The following is a 24,463-nucleotide window of genomic DNA, read 5'->3' on the forward strand; positions in this document are numbered from 1 at the left end:
CTGAGTTAATTTAGTACCCATTACTACATTATGATCTGTTGAATTCAATTAACCGAACAATACGCATGTAAATTAAACCACAACGTATTCTTTCATGTCAAACCTGTATTGGATCTAAAGCACCAAAAAAAATTTTGATTTCACTGCTAAAAGACATAAAATGCTGCCACAAGTCATAGCTTTTGAACATTAAAATATGGTAAAATAACAAAAGCTGTCCAATTCTGATTTCACCGCTAAAAGACATAAAATGCTGGCACAAGTCATAGCTTTTGAACATTAAAATATGGTAAATTAACAAAAGATGTTCAAAGTGGTGACATAAAGTATTGTATCAAAAGTTGGACCACAATATTTAAAAGCAAAAAATACAATAATACATCAAAAGCGGTGGACCACAATTCTAGAACACTTCACCCAATAATAGTGTGGACCACTTCATATTACAAAAGTGTGGTCCACTTCACATTACAATACAAAGTCTTTAAACATTCACATGCTCTAGGCAGTGGGGTTGTTGGAGCTAGGTTGAGAACCTAAAGTTGGTTCCATTCCTCTCGTCCCTGCTCCTGGAGTGTTGCTGGTGGAACTATTCTTGCTGGTATCCGTGGGTGGAGCAATTCTTGTACCTACAGGTCCTTTTCTTCTTGAAGATTGCTTCTTGATCCTGGTTTCCCCCTGTTTTTCAAGAACACCAAATATGCATTACTTTCAACAATTAATAACAATTAAATGAAGGTCAAATCTAGCATAAAATAGTATTACCCCTGCGTGTTTTTTTGGTTGATTTTTGCATCCTCTTATGTTGTGACTGAATTGATCACATCTTGTGCACTTCATCTTCAAATTTCTTCTGCTGATTTTTGAGTGACTAACAGTTTCATCTGCTTCCCTCCTTCTTAATTTCCTTGGCCTTCCAGCATGTGTCTTGTATGATGGAGGTAAAATTTGTTGTGAATTGGTTTTTGGCCACAAAGGTTGACCATTAATTGGGGAAATTTGTTCTCCATAACAACGTTGGTATGCTTCCTTTTTGTAAAATATGTGAACATAGTTTTCTGTTTGTTCTGGTCTATAATTTATAGCAGTCACAACATGTCTACAAGGGATACTAACTAACTCCCAAAACCAGCATGTACTTGAAAGTTGTTTTAAGTCAACTACAAACTTCTCAATGGTAAAACCTTGTGTGACCTCAAACTTATCACCACCAGCCCAAACAACTATCCAATTTCCACTCCTCTTAATGTCATCCATAATTTGATTTGTTGACATATTACCAACATTTCTAAACTTATCCATAACAACTTTCGATACCAACTCTATATTGGCATTTTTGTTGTTAAAAACTCTTGCACATTGATGTACATCAACTAATGTTTTAACTCTAAAGCTATGACATGAGCCAACTTTGCTGACCAAAATTATAAAGCCACATCTTTTTTTGCAGACAACTCTGACTCTTACTTTGTCAATTTTCACAAATTCAACCTGTCTCCCATTCAAAACCGCATGCTCTCTAATTGCTTGTTTGGCCTCTTTCAATGAACAAAATTCCATTCCAAGCTTGTACCTGAAGTTCTTACACATATCATCACTTTTGAACTTTGAGAACTTGTCATCCCCTTCAACATCACTTCCTAAATCTTCGCTGCTATATTCTTCATCTATTTCATGGTCTTCAACATTTTTATTTGCCTCAAAACCGCCAGGTCCAATGTATTTAGCCCCTGTTTCAGAATATAGCTTAAATCTTCCAGAAAATTGTCTCCATCTATTGAGAACGTCCTGAATGTTTTCTCGTGGTCCATCATCTATCCCAAAACCATAATCTCTATCTTCACATAATTCTACATCACTACCGCCCAAAACCACATCTTGAACTGACCATTCTTCATCAATATCAACTCCCTCACTAACCTTTCCATTATGGTCTTCACCCTCACCAACCTCTCCATTATGCTCGTGACCTTAACTTTCGATACCAACTCTAACCTCTCCATGAAATTCAGCACCAACCTCCTTATCAGTACCCTCACATTCAACCTTACTACTTGGAAAACCTTCAATTAACTTCACAATCTTAACATTTTGTGTTTCAGTAATTGTATGCTCGACATAATATCTACTTCATCTCTACTTTGCTATGCGTAAGTGGCTAACTCCATGACATCCTTGTCCAACACAAGAAGTTTCAAATCTTTATTTATGCTTCCCTTACTAGGCTTCCACCATATCTTGAATTGACCAACATATTTAAATTTCTTTACTATATTCACAGCTTCAAAATACGACCAGATATCAGGATCAACATTATGTATCCTATGTTTCTCCCCACCAACGTAAACCAACTTCTTTTTTGCCCTCACAATTTCCCCATGTGGTGAATTGTTAAATTGAACCTAATTTCCCCCATTTCATTCAATTTCTAACATTGATTCAAACAGATAACCCCAAATTACAATGTGTTTCAAAACAATGAATTCATATGCAGGCGAAAATAAAAATAAAAATCAAAAATCAAAAATCAAAATCAAAAACTTATAAAACATACCTTCACTGTCGCAGACAAAAACCCTAGGATTCACTTTTTCTAACCTCGCACTCGTCGCACTCACTCCTCCACACTGCTGCAGTAGACGAAAACCCTATTGGGTTCTTGATCAAAATTCGTAGACAATGTTGTCGTCGTATTGCACACCAGATTTACCTCTCTCAATGGCACACCATCGTCACAGCACTCACAAACCACTTTCGCATATTCTTTCTACTCGCGGGTTTACCTAAAAAGTTAATAACACCTTTCCATTCATTTATGCAAACAAAATATTTAAAAGCAAAAGTGTTTACTTTCAAACATAAATTATAAAAAAAAAGTAATTAAATTTTAAATGTTTTAATTGTAGCAACAACTGTTAGGGTAAAAAATTGCCACATCATCTACGTTATTTGCCAAGTCATTAAATATTTAACACTGTTTAAAATGGAGGATACTTTTCACTCATTACAAAAGTAAAAGGATCATTTTTATATAAACTTTGACAGAGAGACGATTTCCAATTTAGTATGATAGTACAGGGATAAAAAACATACTTATCCTTTATTTTTTGTCACTAAATTTGGTCATTATTTATGTTTTTTTAGAGTGAGTTGAATAATTTAACTTTAAAATAATTAAAAATTAATGTATTTAGAGGCTATATATAAGAACGTCTTAATAAATAAAAATGTGTGACACATTATTATCAAGTCATCAAAGCATTTCCCAAATTCATAATATTTTATTTGCCATATCTTGCATGTATAAATGTCATGTACTTCTGCGTGCATTCTTATTTTGTTTTCCCAATTTAGTTTAGGCTGTTGGTTACAACTTTTGGTTGTAAGGTTATGTGACTTAGTCGCAAAGGTTCCAAGGTTATATAAGCCATTTATTAGTAGTTCTTCTCTCAATTAGAATTTAGAATTTAATATCCTTAGATCCCCTAATACATTTTATTTATTTTATCACATGAGATGTTTCATTTATAATATAGAATAATTTATTTAATATACTTCTTAAACTATCTGTACTTAAATATTATTGTTGATTGGGATAGTAATATTTTAAGACCTGTGTGTGAGTAGGTTGATGATGGTGTTTTATGGGTCAAAAATATGAAATATCAAACTTTCACATGGATATATAATTAAGAAGTTAGTGATGTAAAGAACCTTAATTACATACATAAATAGTTCAAATTGTCACCATTTTTCTTATTCATCTGTGTATTTTAGTTTTTAAAAGTTAGTTATGTGCCATGAACAAAACATCTAGAAGGAGACAAGACACTGTAATAGAAAAAATAAAAATCAAATTCAATTCAATGATGCGTATGGTTTTCGTTTGACTTTGAATGGCAATCAATGATTGACTACTACTTAGAATTAAGATTTTTTTTCTCTTCTGTATGATAAGTGGTTTATGGAATTCCTTTTTCTTTTGGTAATAAAAAAAAGTGATTCTTTGCCAACAAGATAAACTCACTTTCTGATGCATGTGAAAATGTGTTTAAACATAGGGTTCATACTAATACTATGTGCTTCTTTTATCTTTTTATCTTTTTTATGTATCTAAAAAATCAAGATCAATATGTTACTTTATAGTTTATTTTACAAAATAAATAATATTAATAGAAAAATTATTAAATTATTGTTAACTTGTCAATTTAGACTGTTTTCGTGAAAAAAAAATGTAATTTTCTTTTGTACTTTTCTAGTGGTTAGCCTGTCATGTCATTCAAACGGAAATAGACTGTAGTTTTCAGTTAATCCGCAGTTGATAAGCTAATGTTGCTTGAACTATTTTTTGACAAACTAATCACTAGATAGATCAAAATATATCAGATTATAAAACTTTTGTAACTTTTATACTTCGTTTATATTGGAGAGGGAGACGAGATAAAAAAATAAACAGAAAAAAGTAAAAAGTAAAATAGTTTAAATTAAGAAAAAGTGAGTTAAAAGTAAAAGAAAATGAATATAATGTTGGTAGTTGATAGTTGATTTGATGTAATAAAATAGTTTTTATTTTAATATATTTAAAAATTATTTATAAACCAAAATTTTAAAATCATCTTTTAAAAAATATTAGATTTTAAAATAGATTTTAAATTAAAATAAAAATTTATTATAAATTTAATAAATAAAAATGCATATTTCAAATTAAAATAAATTTACAAGATATTAAAATTTAATTTAATTTATTAAATTGATTTATTATATTAATATTTATTTCTATCATATTAAAACATACATTAATAAAATATTCAATTATTTTATTTTATCCATTATTTATTATCATATAAATTATATATTAATAAAATATTAATAATATAATTACTAAAATAGTTATTAGTGTAAAACCCGAGAAATTTAAATAATTAAATAAATAATTATTTAATAAATGTGTGTAGTGTAGTGAGAATCTTTATGACATTTAATGCGGGAGTTTATGATATTGAGAAGTATTAACTAAAATGGTTGAGAGTAATTGGTTAGTGAGGGTCGAGTCCTGTGTATGTCATTTGCATGTTATTTTAATTGCTTATTAATTTTAAGAATATGTTTGACTGTGATGAGTCCTAAATTTATAGGAGTTATCATGAAATATGAATTGGTTGAATTGGGTGTGCACTTACTTTGAGATTGGATGGTTATGTGTTCAAACCTTGGCTAGAATAGAATCATAATGTTTTATTTTTTATTTTTTTGCATTGGGGACAAATTGGAGTAGATGAAGAGCTAGAGATAGGTACTGGAGGTAGGCAAAAGGGTCAATGAAACTTAATTAGACATTAAGGACCCAATCAAACCGTTGATTCAGACTTAATTTCGTTTTAATATATTTTAATTAGTTTTTAGGGCTGGAAAAAATAGGGAGAGAATATGAGAATTCGTGTGGTTGCCAACCAAGGAAATTTAGAACCCTAAAGAGTGAGTGAGTTAAGTGTTAGACGGCTGGAAAAAGGTCTCAAGAGGGGACATCAACATTGTAGCGAATAAGAATGATATTGGAGCAATTTTAGTGGGATTTCCAGGTAGGGAAGTTGTACTTGTCACTTTTTCTTTTTTGTGGTTTGGTTCATGATTTTTGTTGATCGCTCTGATGCAGTAACACGTCAAAATGCTTGAGTGCCTTTTATTTTCTTTCCTATGGTTTCTTGTGTTTTGGATACGTGAACTATGATGGCTAGAGTTGTGAGTTGTTATGACCTTCTCATGGCAATGTCATGGTCACATTTTCTCCATTTTCGTTGGATCCTTTAGGTTAAACATGGTTGACCAAATGAAATGAAAATGTATCATGAAATGAAATGGAGATGTAGCTTGGAGAAGAAGCACAAAGGTGGGTCGTGTGATGCAAAGGAGGAAGGGATCTAATGCCATGTGGCAAAGTCACACTCTCCTTGCATACACCAAGTGGACAAGAGGCTCTCCAAAGCCTTGTCCTCCAAGCTCATTCTTAGCCAAGGGATTTGAATTGGGCTTGCATTAGCCCAATTTTGAAACTAAACAACAAAGTACTTTAGTATTTTTATTCTATAACATGGCCTAACATATGGCCAAAAATAAAATATATTCTAATGCTCCAATAATGTGTGTTCTCATATTTTGATGTCTTCTTTAGTCTATGAGAATAGCATAGGAAGTCCGTGATGAATTTGATCCTCTTGAGGCAATTCCATTTGGATCCTTTTAAGCATGCCTCTTGTTATTGGGTTTCTTAGGGGGCTTTGTGCTTGAAATGCATGTACGCGTAAGATTGGGCCTTGGGCATGATGTGGGCCTAGAGGGTCTTCATCAAGTTGTTGCGGGTATTCGTGGTGGTAGTGAAAATGATGGTTTGGTAGTCGTGCGTTTCCGTGATTCATGTTTTCATTATCGTGTTCTAGATTTGGAACAACTGGTGGTGCTTCGTTAATGGAGGTGCACATGGCTCTTGAGCGAGGTTGCTGACGGGGTTCCATGTGACGTCTTCTCTAAGGATGCAACGACTTCTTGGACGTCCCTGGTGAGATATTGTTTGCGTTTCCGTTCTAGGTCCATGGGTGGAAGTGATGCATGGAAGCGTGTTGGTTCGCGTCACAACGGAGGCATAATGGAGTAGTTCATTGAGGAGTATTACGTAACACAAAGCTTGGTAGGTATCCAACGATACCAGGGTTATAGTATGTAGCGTCAAATTCATTCTTCTGGGGTAGGGCCATCCTTATTTTCTTTCTCTTAGTTTACCACACATAAGTGTATTTTGATGTTAATTCTCGTTGACTGTGAGTGAAGCAGGGCATGAGTTCGTTGGCCATCCATAATTATATGCGAAGGCAATTAATATTGTATGTGGTGTTACTTTTAATTAAAAGAATTATTATGAATTTTAAATCGTTGGTGGTGGGGTCGCGGTGGGAGATGGTTCCTAATTTTCTTGCTGCAACTTTTGCTAGTTTAGTTTTTTTTGTCTCTTTATTCCTTTTTACAAATATTATAATTGATTGAAGAAAGCATGGACCCATCCGTAAATTATATTCTTTTTTCTTTCCCCTAGCCTTTGGGGTAGTTCACGTGATAATGCTTAGCCATGGGCCCCACACGTGAATTTTATTTCCATTTTTGATGTTCTGTAGCACATATTACATACATGGGAATTATGTCAAAAAGTGAGCTTGCAAATTTTATATATATTATATTAAGCTTTATGTCTTATATAATAAATTAAAGTACTCTTTTAGAGTTTTTACGTAAATGCATTGTCCATATAGCAATTTACATGGATTTGTATATAAATGAATATAGGAATATATATGTTAACATGTATTAGTAATATCTTGGCTTTATTTATTAATATATATATATATATATATATATATATATATATATATATATATATATATATATATATATATATATATATATATATAACGTAAAGTAAATGGATGAAAACTTATAATATATTAAAGTACTATGTTTAATATTTACGTAAACTTGGATGGGAACCAATATAAGGTTGATTGGTGCTTGGATTTGTTTTCATGGTTTACGTTAAGATATTTGTGTTTTTTTTCTTAACTGGATTACATTATATGCATAATTTGGTTGTTACCTTATAGATTCCTATAAGCATTGTGTATGTTTGGCCAAACTCAAGTGTTGGCATGATCTCAAATTGTGAATGCATGAGTGCGTATACATGATTGGTGTATATGAATTGTGGTGATGTAATTTGAGGCATGTTGAACTGTAAAAATATGCAAGTAGGTATTCTAAATGTGTGCTTTGATGATTGGCGTGTTAGGATTGATTATGTTGTATTTAAAACCAGTAATTTCGCATTACTGGTGTAGAATTCTAACAATAGCTAGTAACAGACAGTCTAGAAACAGACAACACTGGGTCGCATCGAGGATTCTACACAACTTGGATGGAGGTCTTGAGACGATGCTTTGCTGGGGGCCCAATTACGTGTGCAACTTGTATTGGGATAGCATGTGGCCACTCGAGGTTGTAGCCTAGTGGTTTTGGAAGTTCAGTGGAGTGTGCGAGATCGTGGCTCGTACGGATGGGTTTCGGAAGATTGCCCTCCTTGGTGTTATTGAGGAGTTTGGTAGTCTTGGGACAAATATGGATTGCAGTTCGTATTAGAGAATTCCACTTGGTGTTGCGGATCGTGGTCGTGGCAAATTTATTCCCGCGTATGGACTATTAGGTGGTGGTCTGTAGTCAGAGGGGCGAATAGAAACTCGTGGCAGCAAAAGATCAATCAATGTAATCATCAAACGGTGTATAATCAAGAGGCGTACAAAGGAAGTGATGAAGGTTGGGGTGTGAGACTTGGGGTCATTAGAAGTGTTTGGAATATTGAATGATTATTTGATATTTTGTGTATTGCACTTTTATTTTGTTAAGCTCACCCTATTTGTGTGTTTTTGGTGATGATCATGTAACTCGTTACATGGGTGGGAGCAAATGATGTTGTAGGAGGTGCTGGTGAGACTTGGCGTCAGAATGGGGCAGCTCGAGGATATTTTTATTTCTATAATTTTATATTATTTTTCTGTAATCTGGATTTTAAATTTGGATTTGTAGATGTAAGGATTTGAATTAAATTTTTATGCTTTCAACGTTTTGGCACTTATAATAAAATTTTATTTTCCCGCATTTTGGAAAATGTGTGAAAGAAATGTTATCATATTTATTTATTTATTATTAATTTTATTTAAATATATAATATTTGGCTAGGATGTTACAACCAATTTTTTACGAACATGTAAGTTAAATGATTATGCAAACTAAATAATAATAAAATTCTAATAAATATTGTTAATTATTATTTCCACATAAATATATATTTGAGTACGTAAGAGTATAATCAGTTTGATTGATTTATATATATATATATATATATATATATATATATATATATATATATATATATATACTCGTACGTATTGCAAATTAATTATCTCATTTTATTTTTAAAAGTATATTGTGTATATAAAAATAATATTAAAGATATTTGGAAAGTAGATTTATACATCAATGGGAAAAAGCTCCAATTAAGATTCAAATTATAATAATTGGTATTGCTTTTAAGTCATCTTGAATTAGCCATGTCGGTTTCGATTGAATGTTAGTACAAGTTGGCCTAGATCAAACATTGGTTCGCATTAGCCTTCGTCAAAGATCGACTGGAGTGTACCCGGTCGAAACTCTGTCTAAGTCAAGCTTAGTCAAGTTGATCAAGGACGAAGGTCGACCGAATTAGCCCAATTGAAGATTAGTTTGAGTCGGTCCCGATCAAATGTCGGCTAGAGTCGCCCGGCCAAAGCTTATCCCTTGTCGAAGGTTGGCCGATTCGGCCTGAACCAAAGGTCAGTCAAGGCATTCCCTACCAAAGTTTGGACAATTCGGGCTGGATCGAAGGTCAACCAAAGTTTGATCGAGTCAATTTGGCCAAAGTTTGGTAGAGTCGGTCTAGTAGAAAATCAGTCGAGTCGCCCCAACCGAAGATCGACCTAGTCAGCCAAACATAAGATTTGTCGAGCCGACCCGACCAAAGGATGCCCAAGTCAACCCAACCGAAGTTCGGCCAAGTCACTGCAGCCAAAGATCGACCAAGTTGACCTAGTTGAAGATCTGCCGAGTTCGACCTATTAATTGATTTGTGTGCTTAAAAGATTGATTTAATTAGAATTTGTGATAATTAGGCTTAATGAGCTTCTGCGATAAAAATGTCTTAAAAACTGTTTTTTAGTTGCATAAAATATTTTCATGGATAAGTTAAGTTTAATCTCATTTGAGATGTGAAAAGAAATTGAATAAAGTTACAAAACCTCTAGAATAAGGAAAAAATTAAAAAATTCTGGAAAATTCTTTCTTAAACCCTTACATTACTTATACTCTCATCTTTTTCAAATGGACCATACAAAACCTACTTCTACACCCTAGATTTCCTAACTTTCACTCCTCCTACCACTCACAAAATCAAACCAATTAGATACAGACACGTGTCAACACGTGTCACTATCCTCCACTTTCAAAATTTGCCAATCGTATGATGCCACATGGTAATAACCCTAGACATACATCTAAGCCAATGAAACAAAGCCACATCGCCATCATCTTCAACCTTCCAAACATGTCTCGTACCAGCCCATCAACCACCACTATCGGCCACAACCACTGTGTCATTGGAGCCACCATCACTGCATACAATGCCACTTTCAACTACAACTCAGTCCACCCACCAGAAGCTCCATCCTTCTATCTCCCAAAGACTACGCAAGAACCACCACACATAACACTTCGCGGCAACAGCCATGATGAAAAAGGTGAGAGAGAGAGAGAGACAAAGTTGTCATATTGAATAGTCAAAGTCTAGTCAAATGGTCAAAGCAAGAGGGACTAAAATGCAAATATTGATATCTTTGGATTTTTTTTTTTTGCAAATTTGGATTGTTTGATTGCAAGGACTGACTTGGAAAATTGAGAAAAATTTAGTTGTTTATAATTTATGAGACATAATTCACGTAATTATATATGAAATTATCAACAAACAATATTTGCCAAATATTTTTAAAATTGGTTAGATCTTTCCAAATCCTTTAGATATTAACAACCACAAAAAGGATACATGATATTTATATTACATTATGAGAAAATAGATTTCATCAACAAATAAGTCAGACCCAAAGTTCAATCAAATTCTATATACGGAGACCAAAGAGAAGCAAATCAGGCACTTTGGAGTTTAGGAACCCTTTAGGGGGGCCTAATTTCGTCCTCTCTCGTAGCTCTCTTTTATTCTATTTTGATGTTATTTTGATTTCATGGAAGGCTAAGCTTGTAGATTTGGTTCCACTGTAATTTCATTATGGATTTTGATGTTAGATTAACATAATTTCTTTGTTCTTTCTATTATTGTTGAAATTTTATTTTATAAATGTCTTTTTTTTCTGATTCAAATAAAAAGTAATGGTTTTACATTCTAGCTAATTAGCAAAGTGTTAAATCTATATGCATGTTAATCATATGAGTCGAAGGGTTTTTAAATTCAATTGAAACTTTACTTTGATTTAATTTAGAATTTTTCATGTGATTAAATAAGTTTTTACAAATAATTGAGGCTTTACTATGATTAAAGGTGATCATCTTAACTAAAATTAGTCAAGACTTTAGTTTGATTGATAAGCTTTTTATTTGGTTAGGCAAAAAAAGGAATAAACATGATTAACTATACTAAAATTTAATTGAGACTATACTTTGGTTGAATTTACTATAGACAATCTAAAAGTTCTTATTGTTAATTGAGACTGTACTTTGGTTAAAAATAAGAATCCTAACAAATTGATTGAGACTTTACATTGATTGATTTGAAAATCTAAGACAATAATCAATTTTTTGGCACAAGCAAGCTTGAAGTAAAGATTTGATAAAGCCAAGTGCATGAAGATCACATGTGTTTGATGAAGATTGATGAAGATCAACTTGAAGATTATGTTTCTAGTGTATTAAATATGGAAATAATGTGTTAAATGTAATGATTAGATGTTATATCATGTTGGTAGGCTATATGGCATAGGTTTGATGTCTTGTTAGTCTTAATGTGTCCTTTTTAATATGTTAAAATGAGTTTTAACAGGTTAAAAGGCTTGTTGTATATAGTTTATGGTATGAATGTATTCAATTAGTTGAATTGTTTTTCAATCGACTGATTTCACTTAAGTCAAGTGAAATCAAGAGATTGTATGGAAAATTCAATCGACTGATTTCACTTAAACAAGACTATATATAACTTGTGTTTTTGAGAGGGGTACAATTATGAGTTTTAGAGCGCGAAAACTTGTAATTCATCACTAGAAAACCCTCTCTCTCTTTGCAATACACAACTACAACGTGTTGTTTGAAGATCTTGGTTGGTCTTGAAGGCATTTTGGCTTGGGATTAGCATGAAGAACACATGTATGGTTGGCTAGGGAGAGCTACCATCAGCTTCTGTAGTTCTTGTGCCTCTAGTTTTTTGCCTGATGTGATTTCAGGTTTGTAATTGTGATTCTTGCAGGGTGTTAGTCTAGATTTTTGTATGAGTCAAAAATCTTGTGAGTGCGTCACTGCTAAAAGCAACACACACAAGCCACTGTCCGCAGCATTATCGCCTGGCGTAGCCTCAGCGCCGTCAAGCGAAACCAGTGCAGACCGCCTGGCAGAACCCGCTTGCCGCCAAGCGCCAGGCTCCAGACAGACCCACTATTTTAGGGCCATCGGCTAGCGGAGCACACTCTGCCATTAGGCGCCACACGTTGTAGGACCCTCCCTACTACTCCTATCGCCTGGCGGTCACACCCGTGCCGCCAGGCGCTATAACAGTAGCGCACCAACTACTGTTTTAGCACTCAAAATCAGATTATCCTACCATCTTCTATACCTCCCAAAGGTATTAATGTATTCTCCTCCCTTAGATTCTAATTCTTGTCAACTTGTCATTCCATTCATGATTTGATTACCTATAAATTGAAATCCCCAAATCTCTTTATTCAAGACATAGAGTTCTTCCAATCCTTCTATCAATCTCCAATTGCTTAATCTAACTTATATAAGTGACACACTATATTTTAGAGTATTCAATATGCTTATATCCCCTTGCAATAGTACCACATTTCCCTCTCACATATCTCCCAATCAATGCCACCCAATTTATGATTTTTGCATCAGTCCTCTAAGATATGATTGTCCCATTTCCCAACCCTTCTTATTTAGTATTCTACATCTTTTTCTTCTCATTTCCAACCAATGAACTACCCAAGATAAAACCCATACTAATTCCCAAGCCACTTCCAACTTAACACACCATCATATTTTCCCAATTGCCTTTATCACCACGAATTCCTACACACTAACTCTTCCCATTTTATCGATTAATTCCTCTAGTCCAATTCACTCTAATAACCTCTCATGCACCTAACCATGTAATGACACAAATCTGCCTCTGAACCAGTAGTCACCTGGCGGCAAGCAGGGTGTCACCAGGTGGTGCATCAGTAGCTGGACACCAAACCAGAATTCTGCACCTGCGAGGAATCTACAACTTCTCCTAATTTGGCACAGGACCTAATTACACCCAACCACACCAATTCGCATAAAATGTTTCAAGCCACACACCTAGCATTATCCCTTACACATCATATACTCAATGGTCTATAAAGATTAATTCATCCCTTTTCCCTTCCAACAATCCAGATTCTGCTCATTGGTAATCATACCTGATTTCCTCCAAGCACCATCATACCCCAAATACATATACATGTTATAACAATCAACACATAATACTATTTCCCAAAAACGCATTCAAAAGTCAAAATGACTTCTGCACCAAACAATGCACAATCAGAACCATGGACAACGTCGCGTCGCTTGGCAGAAATTCATTGCTGCCAGGCGGTTCATGCCAGAACCCAACAAAATAGGCAAAATTTGCAGCATCGCCTGGTGGCTCTGTTCATACCGCCAGGCGGTTTCTGGGCGGAAACCCAGAAACCTCGAGAAACGTCACAGAGAGGGGAATTTCATACAATGATACATGGCAAAGCATATTTATTCAAATACAAAAATAAACCATACGAGACAACTCCCCATACCTGGAATCCTTGCTCAAATTCGAGTTTGGAATGTGTGTCCTTCAACTAAAACTCTCCTAACCTTTTTGTGCACTCCAATAACAGCTTTCAGCCTTAATTCTTCTCCCAAGGCAGCACAACTCTTCTGGAAAACCTATACCCAATGCTAATACGAAAATGTAGTGCTTCCGTCCCCTCTAATTCTCTCCTCTCTCTAAGTTAATACCCCATTAATCACCCTCTACTCCATTTAACGAAAATCAATTAAAATTTGATTAATGGCTATTCAATAACCATTACCAAAGTGTTTCTTAGCCCCCACTAGGCTGCCTTTCTTAGCAACTAGGGTTTTCCTCTGCCTTTTCCCATTCACGCCAAAAGAAAATTTGGCAAAAAGAAAGTTAATTTCGGCCCTAACAAGGTTTGAACACAACCACCCAATTTAGTTATAATTCCTAAAATTTTAGGATTACATTATCACTAACCACATTCAAACATATTATCAAAATAATGCACAAATTAAAATAACTTACAATTGACATACATAGGACTCGAACCCAAGTCCTCTCACACAATAAAGTACTCTCAACCATTTGAGCTAGTACTTTTTCACATCATAACACTTCGCATTAAATGTCTTAAAGGCTCCCATTACCCGCATTTATTAAATAATTATTTAAATTTCTTGGGTCTTACAACTAGACAAAGCTAGGCTTGAGAGCTAACCAAACTAAGCTTGGTGGTCAAATAAACTGGGCTTGGGCCAAAAAAAGCTGGGCTTGAGGGCTATACAAAACTGAGCTTGGTGGCCAGATAAACTAGGCTTAGGCCTGACAAAGCTGGGCTTGAGGGCTAGACAAAGATAAACTTTGGTGGCTAGATGAAACTAGGCTTAAGGGGCCAGTGCGAAACTAGGCTTAGGGGCTAGACAAATCTAGGCTTAAGGTGGCCAGATAAAACTAGCTTGAGGGGCCAATGCGAAACTGGACTTGAGGGGCTAGATAAAACTGGGCTTAGGGTGGCTAGACAAACTAGGCCTAAAGGCTAGTCAAAGCTAGTCTCGGGAGCTAGACAAAGCTAGGCTTGAGGGCTAGACAAAGCTAGGCTTGGGGTGGCCAGATAAAACTGGGCTTGTGGGCTAGACAAAGCTAGGCTTCGGGGCCAGTACGAAACTAGGCTTGGGCCAAATAAACTGGGCTTAGGGGCTAGACAATGCTAGGCTTGGGGTGGCAAGATGAAACTGGGCTTAAGGGGCCAGTGCGAAATTGGCCTTAGGGGCTAGACAAAGTTAGGCTTGAGGTGGCCAGATAAAACTAGGCTTGAAGGGCCAGTGCGAAACTGGGCTTGAGGATATGTAGGTAATTCATATGAATGAAGAGGACCATCAATCCGAGGAATATTAAAGAAGCAAAATTTGTATCTATCTCATTTTCTTCATTTTGAGACAAAAGGATTCGACAATCGTTCATGTGAATGAAGAGGGTTTCGGTCCCAAAAGTGACAAGAATTTTTTTTCATTTCATGAAAAAGAACTATGATGCATGATGATTAAGACATGTTATGAATTTTTATTTTTGAGCATTTAAATTATTTATGCATGAATGAATATGCTAACATAGTTTGATATGTGCATGAATATGCTAACATAATATGATATGTGCATGAATATGCTAATATGATATATGCATGAATATGTTGGCATGTGTGCGACTCTTTTTTTTTTCTTTTTGAACCAAATACTACATAGAACCTAATTTTGCTAACACATGTTTGGATATTTTTTGTTTGATAATTGATGTCATGTGTATGAATGCATGCAGTTGCTAACACCTGGTATAAATTTTCTTTTTAAGAATGCATGAGTATGTTGATGCTTATTATGACTTTTTTTTAACATTTACATTATATGCGCATAAAAATGCTGACACATGCTATGTATTATTTTTTTAACATTGATTATGACGTGTGATAATGCTGTTATATTTATTTCGAGCATGCATGGTGAATGATAATGTTGGCATGACTTGTGGATTTTCTTTTTGAGCACTAACAATATTAGTTTATGATGCACATGTTATGATTTTTTTTACATGAACAAAATTTGAAACTTTGATGTATGAATTAATGTGTGAATGCATGATGAAAGTTCCTTTGTTAATTTTTTTCTTTTCACAAAAATGAATGATGTATGTATGATTAAATATGAATCTATGCATGAAGCATGCCCTCATGTATTTTTTCACCTTTTACATTGTATGAAACTTATTTCAATTGATCCTCAATTTGTTGTTATTTTTAGATTTATGGAATCCTTCTGTTTTGATTTTTTTCTTTGAAAAATATTCCTTGGTCTGATTAGTTTATTGAGAAACTATTTTCTGTACCATTGCTTTTTGAACATTATTTGAGTGACATACACGAAATTGCCAAAGTTCTTGGAAGGGCTTAGATGAGGTTATTGACTAAGGAGTTGCCCCAATTTGATAGTTAAGAGTTAACTTCAGGACATGAAGTGTGTTTGGGCTTGTCCCAGTTATTGATAAAAAAGATGGAGACTTCAAAATTTGTCCCAATTTGAGGGTATAGATTGGTCTCGGGGTGCAAAATGTGTTTAAGCTTGCCCCAATTGTTGATATCATGAGAATGTTGAAAATAATGGGAGACTTCATATTAGTTGCCCCAATGTAAGCCTGACAATGAAAGTCAATAATTGTCCAAATTCAAGATATCTGACTATAAGGTATGAACAACAAGTAAAACGTCTCCCCACTTTATTTCAAGGTGAGAATAATGAGTAATGGTAGGAGAAAGGTAGATCAAATTTTAGGCTCAAAGTAGAAAATATGATAGGAAACAAATGAAGAATGAGAGAATGAAAGGGCATAACCTTGATTTAACTTGACCACTCCTGTTAATTTTGATCTTTATGGAAACATGTCAACCAAAAATAAACTACCCCAGTGTTTGAAAGCAAATCTTTGAACATTTTTCAATCTTTTTTTTTGGACAAACTTCTTAACATGACAAAATATTTTACTCTAAATTAAAGTTTTTGAAAAACAACAACCAATCATTGATTTGTGTGGACTCTATTAGGCTTGTATTGTGTCCAAGGCTAAGGGATATAAAAAAATAGATATTGAAGGCTTAAAATAAATGGTATAAAGGTTATTTAAAACAAGGGTCTTTATCTAATGTTGCACCTAAAATTCATTTGACTACCTTTGTTCATCACTTTTTTTTTTCACTTTCCAAATCTTGTTTCTCTTTTTCTTTTTGTTTTTGCATAACCAATTTTTTTTGTCTTTCCAAACTTTTTTATTTATTTTTTATTAGTGAATTACAAGTCAAATGAAATAGATGCAAACATTATGTTAACTTCAGTGGGAATGTGACCTTTGTTCAGGGTAATTAGAAACAAAATTTTGATTTTTTATAGGCTCAAAATGGGTAACAAAGAAGATCAGTTTTTTTCTTGATAAAGAAATATGGCTACACATCCTTTCAACTCATGATTGTTTTAATTTCAAAAGCATTAATCCAAAGGGAAAAAAATTCAATCACATTAGAGGTTGCCCCTTTTTTGCCCTTATTTTCTTTTTGTATTATTTTCTATTTTTTGTTGTCTTAATTTTTTCCTAGACTGCCCTTTTGGGTTTTCAATCTAGCAAACTTTTCTTCATTTTTTTTTGTTTTCCTTCCTTTTTTCTGTGTTCAAAGATCCACTTCAATTTAAATTCATTCTAGGGCACATGCCCTCTTTATGATGATCTTCATGGAATACAAAAGGAAGATTTATGAGGGCATGGGAAAGGAAATGAATTTGAGCAATCCCATGTACACATATTAGAGCAATGTTTCAAAAGCATGCCACTTTTCATAAAAAAATCTATTTATTCAACTAACTAATTTGACCAAAGAATAATTTATTTTCTCCTCTTATTTTTTGTTCACCTTTCGCAAGATTCCATGAATTTATTAACAAAAAAATAGGAAACAATTAATTTTAAATTTATTATAGTGAAACTTTTTTTCAAGATGTGGTGTTGATGCATGTTATGTGTTATGCAAAGTGACATGAAAATGCAAGATGCTACAAATTTGGAAACTACCTATACATATGCATGCGAGTGTATGTATGGTATGTACTACGCAAGGTGGCATGAAAAACCAATAGGATGAATATTATGCATTAAACATTGTGACATGAATCCAAAGTGGATCCATGCTATGTGTCAAGTGAATGTAAGAATGTTATTTACCTTAAAACTATGTGCATGGTACCATGCATGAATGAAGACAAGATGTGGATGTAATGCATGCATGCGCCTCTAGAGGCCATTATTTATACATTGATGCAAATATGACACAGTTGAAAATTGATTACTTAATTTTATAAAAATGAAAAGATTAAAAAGAATAAAGAAATAATGCATGCTCCCTTTGTGTCCTAGAAGGTGTAGAGAAAATCTATTTTCTGGTCTATGGGCTTTTTCGTGATAATTCAAGCAATAATTCTAAATAATCTCATTGGCCTCTAGAGCTGAAGTCAACCTCAGAACATAATCCACAACGATAGGCGACCTAACAGATGTGACATGTCAAGAGGAAGCAAACTCTTGATGAAGTCTTCACAATAGTTAAGTAGATTCGAGATCTAGCATAACAATCGTTGGAGCTCCACTCCTTATGGCTAATCAGGTCTAGGTATGGGACCCCAATATTAAAATGAATGCACTAGCCTAACATGTGTAATGTGTGAATGGAGCAACCTAAGACTACCCAAACCCAGACCTGCAAAATAACCAGAAAATTCCTAAACAGATATAGCAATTGTCTTCTACCCTAGGATTCAACAATTTCAACAATATAATCATATGAGGACATCAAATCAAGTAAAGATGACATCAACACAAATAAAGATAGATAAATATACACCAAGTAAAACAAAAACTAGGGGAAAATGAATATATAAAAACAACATACCTTTCGCACACTCAACTAATAGGATTAACTCTCCAAAACTTCCCTAGTGGAGTCGCCATCTATCGCAATCGAGATCGCGTCAGGATGGCGAAAATAATTTAAAAGGTACATAGAGTCGTCACCATAGTTTATTATGGAAAACTATAGAAAAACCTTAAAAAATAATGGTCTTCAAAATCAAATTTGGGTTCAAGAGTCGGTTACATGTGGGGAAAGTATTAGCACCCCACAACAATCGTCTTAAGATGGGAGTTGTGGGGTGCTAATACCTTCCCCACACATAACCGACTTCCGAACCCAAATTTGGTTTCAAAGATTATTCTTTTTTAAGGTTTTTCTATAGTTTTCCATAATAAACTATAATGCGACTCCTCTATTTTTTTTTAAATTATTTTCGTCGTCCCGCCGCGATCTCAGTTGCGACAATAGGATTTTGTGTCCTTATAATTTGTGTGATGAAAATAGATAATATCAAGAGAATATCAAATAATATAAACAAATATAACAACTTAATGTTTATATGTTCAATTAGCGGAATAATAACAATAGTGTGATACATTACCTAATATACCAAATATTTTATAAATATATAATATTAAGGAATATTATGGCATAATCAAACTATCGAGATTTAATCACATATACGGTTAACATATGAATATTTAGACTAACAAATATATCTCAGAATGTCTTCTGACTAGTTTAGGTCAGTAAAACTCAATGGACCTTATTGGGCTGCATCATTTAACATATTTGTTGGGTTAGGTATGTATAATTTATAAATACAATAAAATCTATATATCATTTAATCTTGAAAACGTATGTTTTTATTAAAAAAAAAATAGAATTGAGGTATCATTTAATATTGAAAACGTATGTTTTTATTAAAAAAAAAAAATTGAGGTGTAAAGCGGAGTACGGATCTTCAAAAATATAGACTGTTTACATAATCAGGTCCACTTCTTTCCAACAAATCTATTTTGGCTTCTTGTTATTTTTTTGGAAATTTTCACCCGCCATTTAAGACTTTCTCAATTTATTTTTTATCAACTTCTTTTTATTAAAATATTCAACGTTTTCATATATATATATATATATATATATATATAATTTTTTTTTTGACTTAGTGGATGATATTGTCTGAAAGATTAACATTTTCCTTTCGTGTATATTTTTTAAAGTTAGTTTTTGGATATTAACAAAAAAATTAAATGCATCTTAAAGTTGTTTTATAACTTCAACGTTTGTAAATTATTAAGATAGATTGATTTTGAATTCCCCTTACTATTTTAACTTTTAAAATTGTTGAATAAAATAATTTAAAGTTGTTGAATTTTAAATTTTTTGTCAGAATAAAATATCCTAATTTCTATGAAAGAAATTATTTCTTTAAATATAAAATAATTTTATAATTTAAAAATATTAATATTGATAATATTTCTTTTAGACAATCGTGATGAATATTATTTTTCTTTTAAAATTTGTTAATATTTTTTAACTAATTTGATAAATTTATTTTACATTGTTATTGAATGGAGTTTTATGACTTTTTGATCGATGTCGAATTAAAATTTTACCTAAGTGATACTTGTGAAATCCTTTTTTATTTCTTAAAAGCAAAACAAAAATTCAATCCTCCATGTTTGCTCTTTTTCCTTCCTCTTCAAATAGTTCTCTTCCTAATTTTTCGTTTTCTCTCGTTAACACTTCACTCAAAATCTCATATCTTCTTTGAAGAAGTCTATCTTTGGAATCACCGCAAATAGCCCTCTTTACCCGATCAAGATCACAATTAGAGTAAGTTTCCTTTCTATTTTTGCTTCCTAGGGCCAATATGTGTTTTCTGGATCTTGGTAATGTTGGGGTTGCATGCAGTCCAACTTTACCCAAAAAGACTCTTTGCATGTGGGTGATTCCAATAGAGTACTCTGATAATTGATTTGATCCTCTGTGTTTGTAAAATTAGGTGTTTTGTGGTGAGTGTAAATTGTGAGTCAGAGTTGGGGTTTCTCTTCTTTATAGGTGAGGGAAGCTATAATTTTCTTTTTCGCTATTGCTTAAGGAATTTCGTGTGGGTTTAGTTGTGTGTGTGTCACAGTGTATTGATTTCTATGAATGGTAGCTCTAAAGGGGCTATTGGTTTTATTCCTTATAAGTGTGAGAGGAGAAATCCCTAATTTTACTAGTTTTGATGTGTGTGTTATGGTACTTTGGGGTTTTGTTAAATGCAGGTTAATTGAGATAAATTTGATTTATTTAGAGGTTGTAACTTGGTTTGGAATTGTCTTTGACTTGACATAGTTGAGTTTTGTTGTTTTGATACGTTAGGCAGTGACTAAGTTGTAGAATTTGGGTTTCTGTGTTATGCAGACTCACTGGGTGATCCCTATAGCTCGCTAGGTGCGTAAACAGTGCCAAAACTGACTTTGGCGGAGAGGAAAGCTCGTTGGGCAAGCAATCCTCTAGTTGGGTGAGTTGGGCTTTCATGTTCTGAGTCATCTTAGAAACATTGGTATTCTCACTTCATTAATCATCTAATCAAATTGAAATTTTTGCAACTGATACTAGACATATCATTTTGTACTTTGATTGGTCAGATCTTCAATTAGAGGTTTGTATTGAGAGTAGATTTTCTCGTAAGGTTCCCATAGATTGGGTTGTTGATAGCTTTGACCTTTGTTGCGTTTTTGGTGCATAAATTTTTCTACAATTGTTCTATTAGGTTGATTATTTCTGCATTGCATTCTTGACTCATTTATCTTTAATTTTAATATGTAAGAGCACAATTTTTGAAATTTTGTGAAAATTGCAATTTTATTTCTAAAATCTTGAATAGTTTGTAAAATATGTTGTTAAGTTGATGTGCAATAAACTTGAGAAAGTTGTATTTTATATTTTATAAAATGATGGGAACTAGTATTTCCAAGAGAGACATATGTTGTATGGTTTCTATTATGTGTTTTCGAGTGCTCATGTGAGAATGTATAAACCCAATTGAAATTATAGTATGTATGTAATGTGTGTGATTGTATCAAGCATGAGTCATTGATTTCTTTGTTAAGATTATTGAAAATATATGAATAATCTATGATTGGTTGATAGTATTGAAATTGGTGATAATATAGGTATTTCTAGGGAGGAAATCCAATTTGAGTTGTGATTCATTAGGATGTGCCTTGACGTAAGGACTGCTCAATCATGTGAAGCTATTTTGAACTCTACTAGTCATTCATACTCATGTAAAGGAAGATGGCTAGGCGGTGAGAGTAGTAGGAGGTCCTATCATAATGACGACTCCAGGTTCTTATTCCGTGACAGGGACTAACCTTGTGTGTCTCAGCTTAGTAGAGTAGTATTTTACCACCACAAGTGTTTGGCTTCACAAGTTTGACTCAATGCATGTATCTAGATTTGAGTCTAGAAGAGTCTGATGATATGTATGATTTTGTGTGATGACTGTAAATATATCTACTATGGTAATTAAATGGTGTAGTATGTTGCATATATATATATGTTGTGTGTGTGTTCATATGTGCGTGTGTATCACTTTTTAGCTAGCCTGCCCTTGCACTTATTGGTTGTTGTGTTTTGTTTTTCTTCTTTTGCAGTGTCACCATTATGGTGTGAGCAGATGAAGATGCATGTTTATAGACATCTATGAAGGATGAGGAATCAACAATTTGAGTTGTTAGATACAATAAGAGTATGAGTTGTAATGTTTTGTTTTAAAGTCTTATGTTGATCTAGTGGTAAGGTTTGTATAAATGCTCTATTATTATAGTTTCATCTTTAAGAGGGTTGTATTAATATACTTTATGCTCTGTAATCTGCCTTTAGATATTATTATATATGCTATAACATATTTTAGGATTCATTTTGTAAATAACAAAACTTGTTTAGTTTGTGCAATAAGGCTAACCTAGGATCGAATAGCTAACCATGTACTATAATGTAAATGTATTCTTACACCTACATTTATGGTAGCATGGCTTCATCTCCTTAAGCCATATAAGGAGACATTCACCTCATGTAAAACATAAATTTTTGAGAATAAAATTCATTTGGACTTTTGAAAAACTTTAAGTTCTTTTAGTGAGAGTGTTGCTTGTTTAGGCAACTTGTCCTAAGTGACCTCTCTTTTCCTTACCTTCTTGAAGAATCAAGAAGTGTGTCTAAAGAACACCACCTCAAGGATCCTAGCCAACCTAAGAGTTGTGTGCACTTGATAAGGTAATTACCATCCTACATTATCCTTTTTCATTCCTCTTCTTTTGTGTCATCATTCATTTTGTTCCAATTCTATTTTTATTTATTGTTTTCTTTTGTGTGTGTGATAAACTTTAAATCTTTACCATATCCACCACCTTTAGCTTGCTAGGAACATCCTAAAATACAAAGATACCTCTTGGCCTAATAACACTAATCAACAAAACTATATTAGCTTTCCTTCAATAAAGTGTCACTAACTTGTTCCAACCATATGCTCTTCACCTTTTTTTCCTTGGACCACCTAAATCTCATCCACAATTAAAAAAAAAAACTAGTTCTATAGGTTCCGCTAGGCATGCACAACCAAACCCTCTATATAAAAGTTCTCCAAAAAGATCAATAAAGATGACCAACAAACCTAGTTTACCTCTCCATTAGTTTTTATAAAGTTTTATCTTTATTCCTCTAAGAATGACTGAAGAACCTAGTCAAGACTCTTCTTGAATCATCAAAAGACCTTTTAAAGTCAGATTAAAACCTTTTATGAACATCCCTAGGGCTAGCTAACCCTCACATAAATATAAAGAGACCATATACCAACAAAACCATAGTATTTGAAGCATAACTTGTTAATTTTTGTTAAATATTAAGGCTTGAAGTGATCCTTTGTTAAAATTCTTTGTGAAATTACTAGCAGAAACTAGGGAAGATCGCTCTGATATTCAGTTTGGGAAAAAAATATTGATGCCATGCTAAAGAAGGATGAGAAGGTGAGTGATAAGTCATGGGTATGATTGCCACATATTACTTTGATCAAATCAAAATATGATTCTTATAACTCAAAACTCCACAAAACTCCTACAAAGCAAAAACTCATTTTTTTGTCAAAATTCATATATATCTCATTATATTACAAAGTGCATCTTTATATTACAAATTCATATCATCTTTATTATTATACTAGACTTCCTCTTTGTTCGTCACTTCTTTTTTGTTTTTTTCTCCTTTTCTCTTTCTTCTGCATTTTCTTGATTTTTTTTCCTCTCAACTTATTTTATTTAATTTCTTTTTCTCTCTGTACCTTTTCTTTTATCTCTTTTTCTCTCAACTTTTTCTCTTCAACTTATTTCTCTCCAACTCCTTTTCTTTAATATTTTTTTTTCTTTCAACTCATGTTCTTTAATTTCATTTACTTCACTAATATACTTTTCTATGTTTTTCTTTTTCTCCATCTCTCTCTTTCATCACAATTTGAGCATGTCTTTTCCAATATTCATTAGACATTTTCTTTTTATCTATATACCTTTGCTTTTTCTTTTCTTCCTTTTTTCTCTCCTTAAAATTCTCTTTCAATTTCTTCTCCATTTATGAAACAAACTCATCAATAAAAACAAAATGTGTGATAGGCATTGAGTTGAAGCCCTATTGATTGTGGTTATTGTAAGTTGAATTGTTTGTTTTTTTTAAATTCGCATTGAGCACCGTTGCCAAACGAAATACATTGTTCAAGTAAATACACTACTAAGCAGTACTCACCGTGCAAGACTTGAATTAACACCTTTTTCTTCTTGCTTACGGCTAAAGAAGGAGCTCAACATCAATTGTGCGTTGCTAAGAGA

General features: G+C 33.2%; 1 protein-coding gene across 4 annotated transcripts in view; it reads right to left on the bottom strand.

The window, feature by feature from the left end:
• Positions 1–254: 254 nt before the first annotated feature.
• LOC114187854 (protein ACTIVITY OF BC1 COMPLEX KINASE 7, chloroplastic-like) overlaps positions 255–24,463 on the bottom strand; it is a 35,298-nt gene continuing 11,089 nt past the window's right edge. The window contains exons 14-16 of one of the 4 annotated variants that reach the window (XM_085674606.1): positions 2,555–2,783; positions 766–2,428; positions 255–678 (exon numbers count right to left, since the gene is read on the bottom strand). In XM_085674606.1, the coding sequence (XP_085530732.1) occupies positions 2,716–2,783 (68 nt within the window). In that variant the 3' untranslated portion in view covers positions 255–678; positions 766–2,428; positions 2,555–2,715. Of the gene's footprint in view, positions 679–765; positions 2,784–9,947; positions 10,340–24,463 lie in introns of those variants that run through there. The other 3 variants (XM_085674607.1, XM_085674605.1, XM_085674608.1) reach the window with 3 other exon arrangements.

This window comes from Vigna unguiculata, chromosome 6, assembly GCF_037176805.1.
Source record: "Vigna unguiculata cultivar grain cowpea cultivar isolate G323 ecotype 2 chromosome 6, ASM3717680v1, whole genome shotgun sequence".
In the NCBI taxonomy this organism is placed as follows: Eukaryota; Viridiplantae; Streptophyta; class Magnoliopsida; order Fabales; family Fabaceae; genus Vigna; species Vigna unguiculata.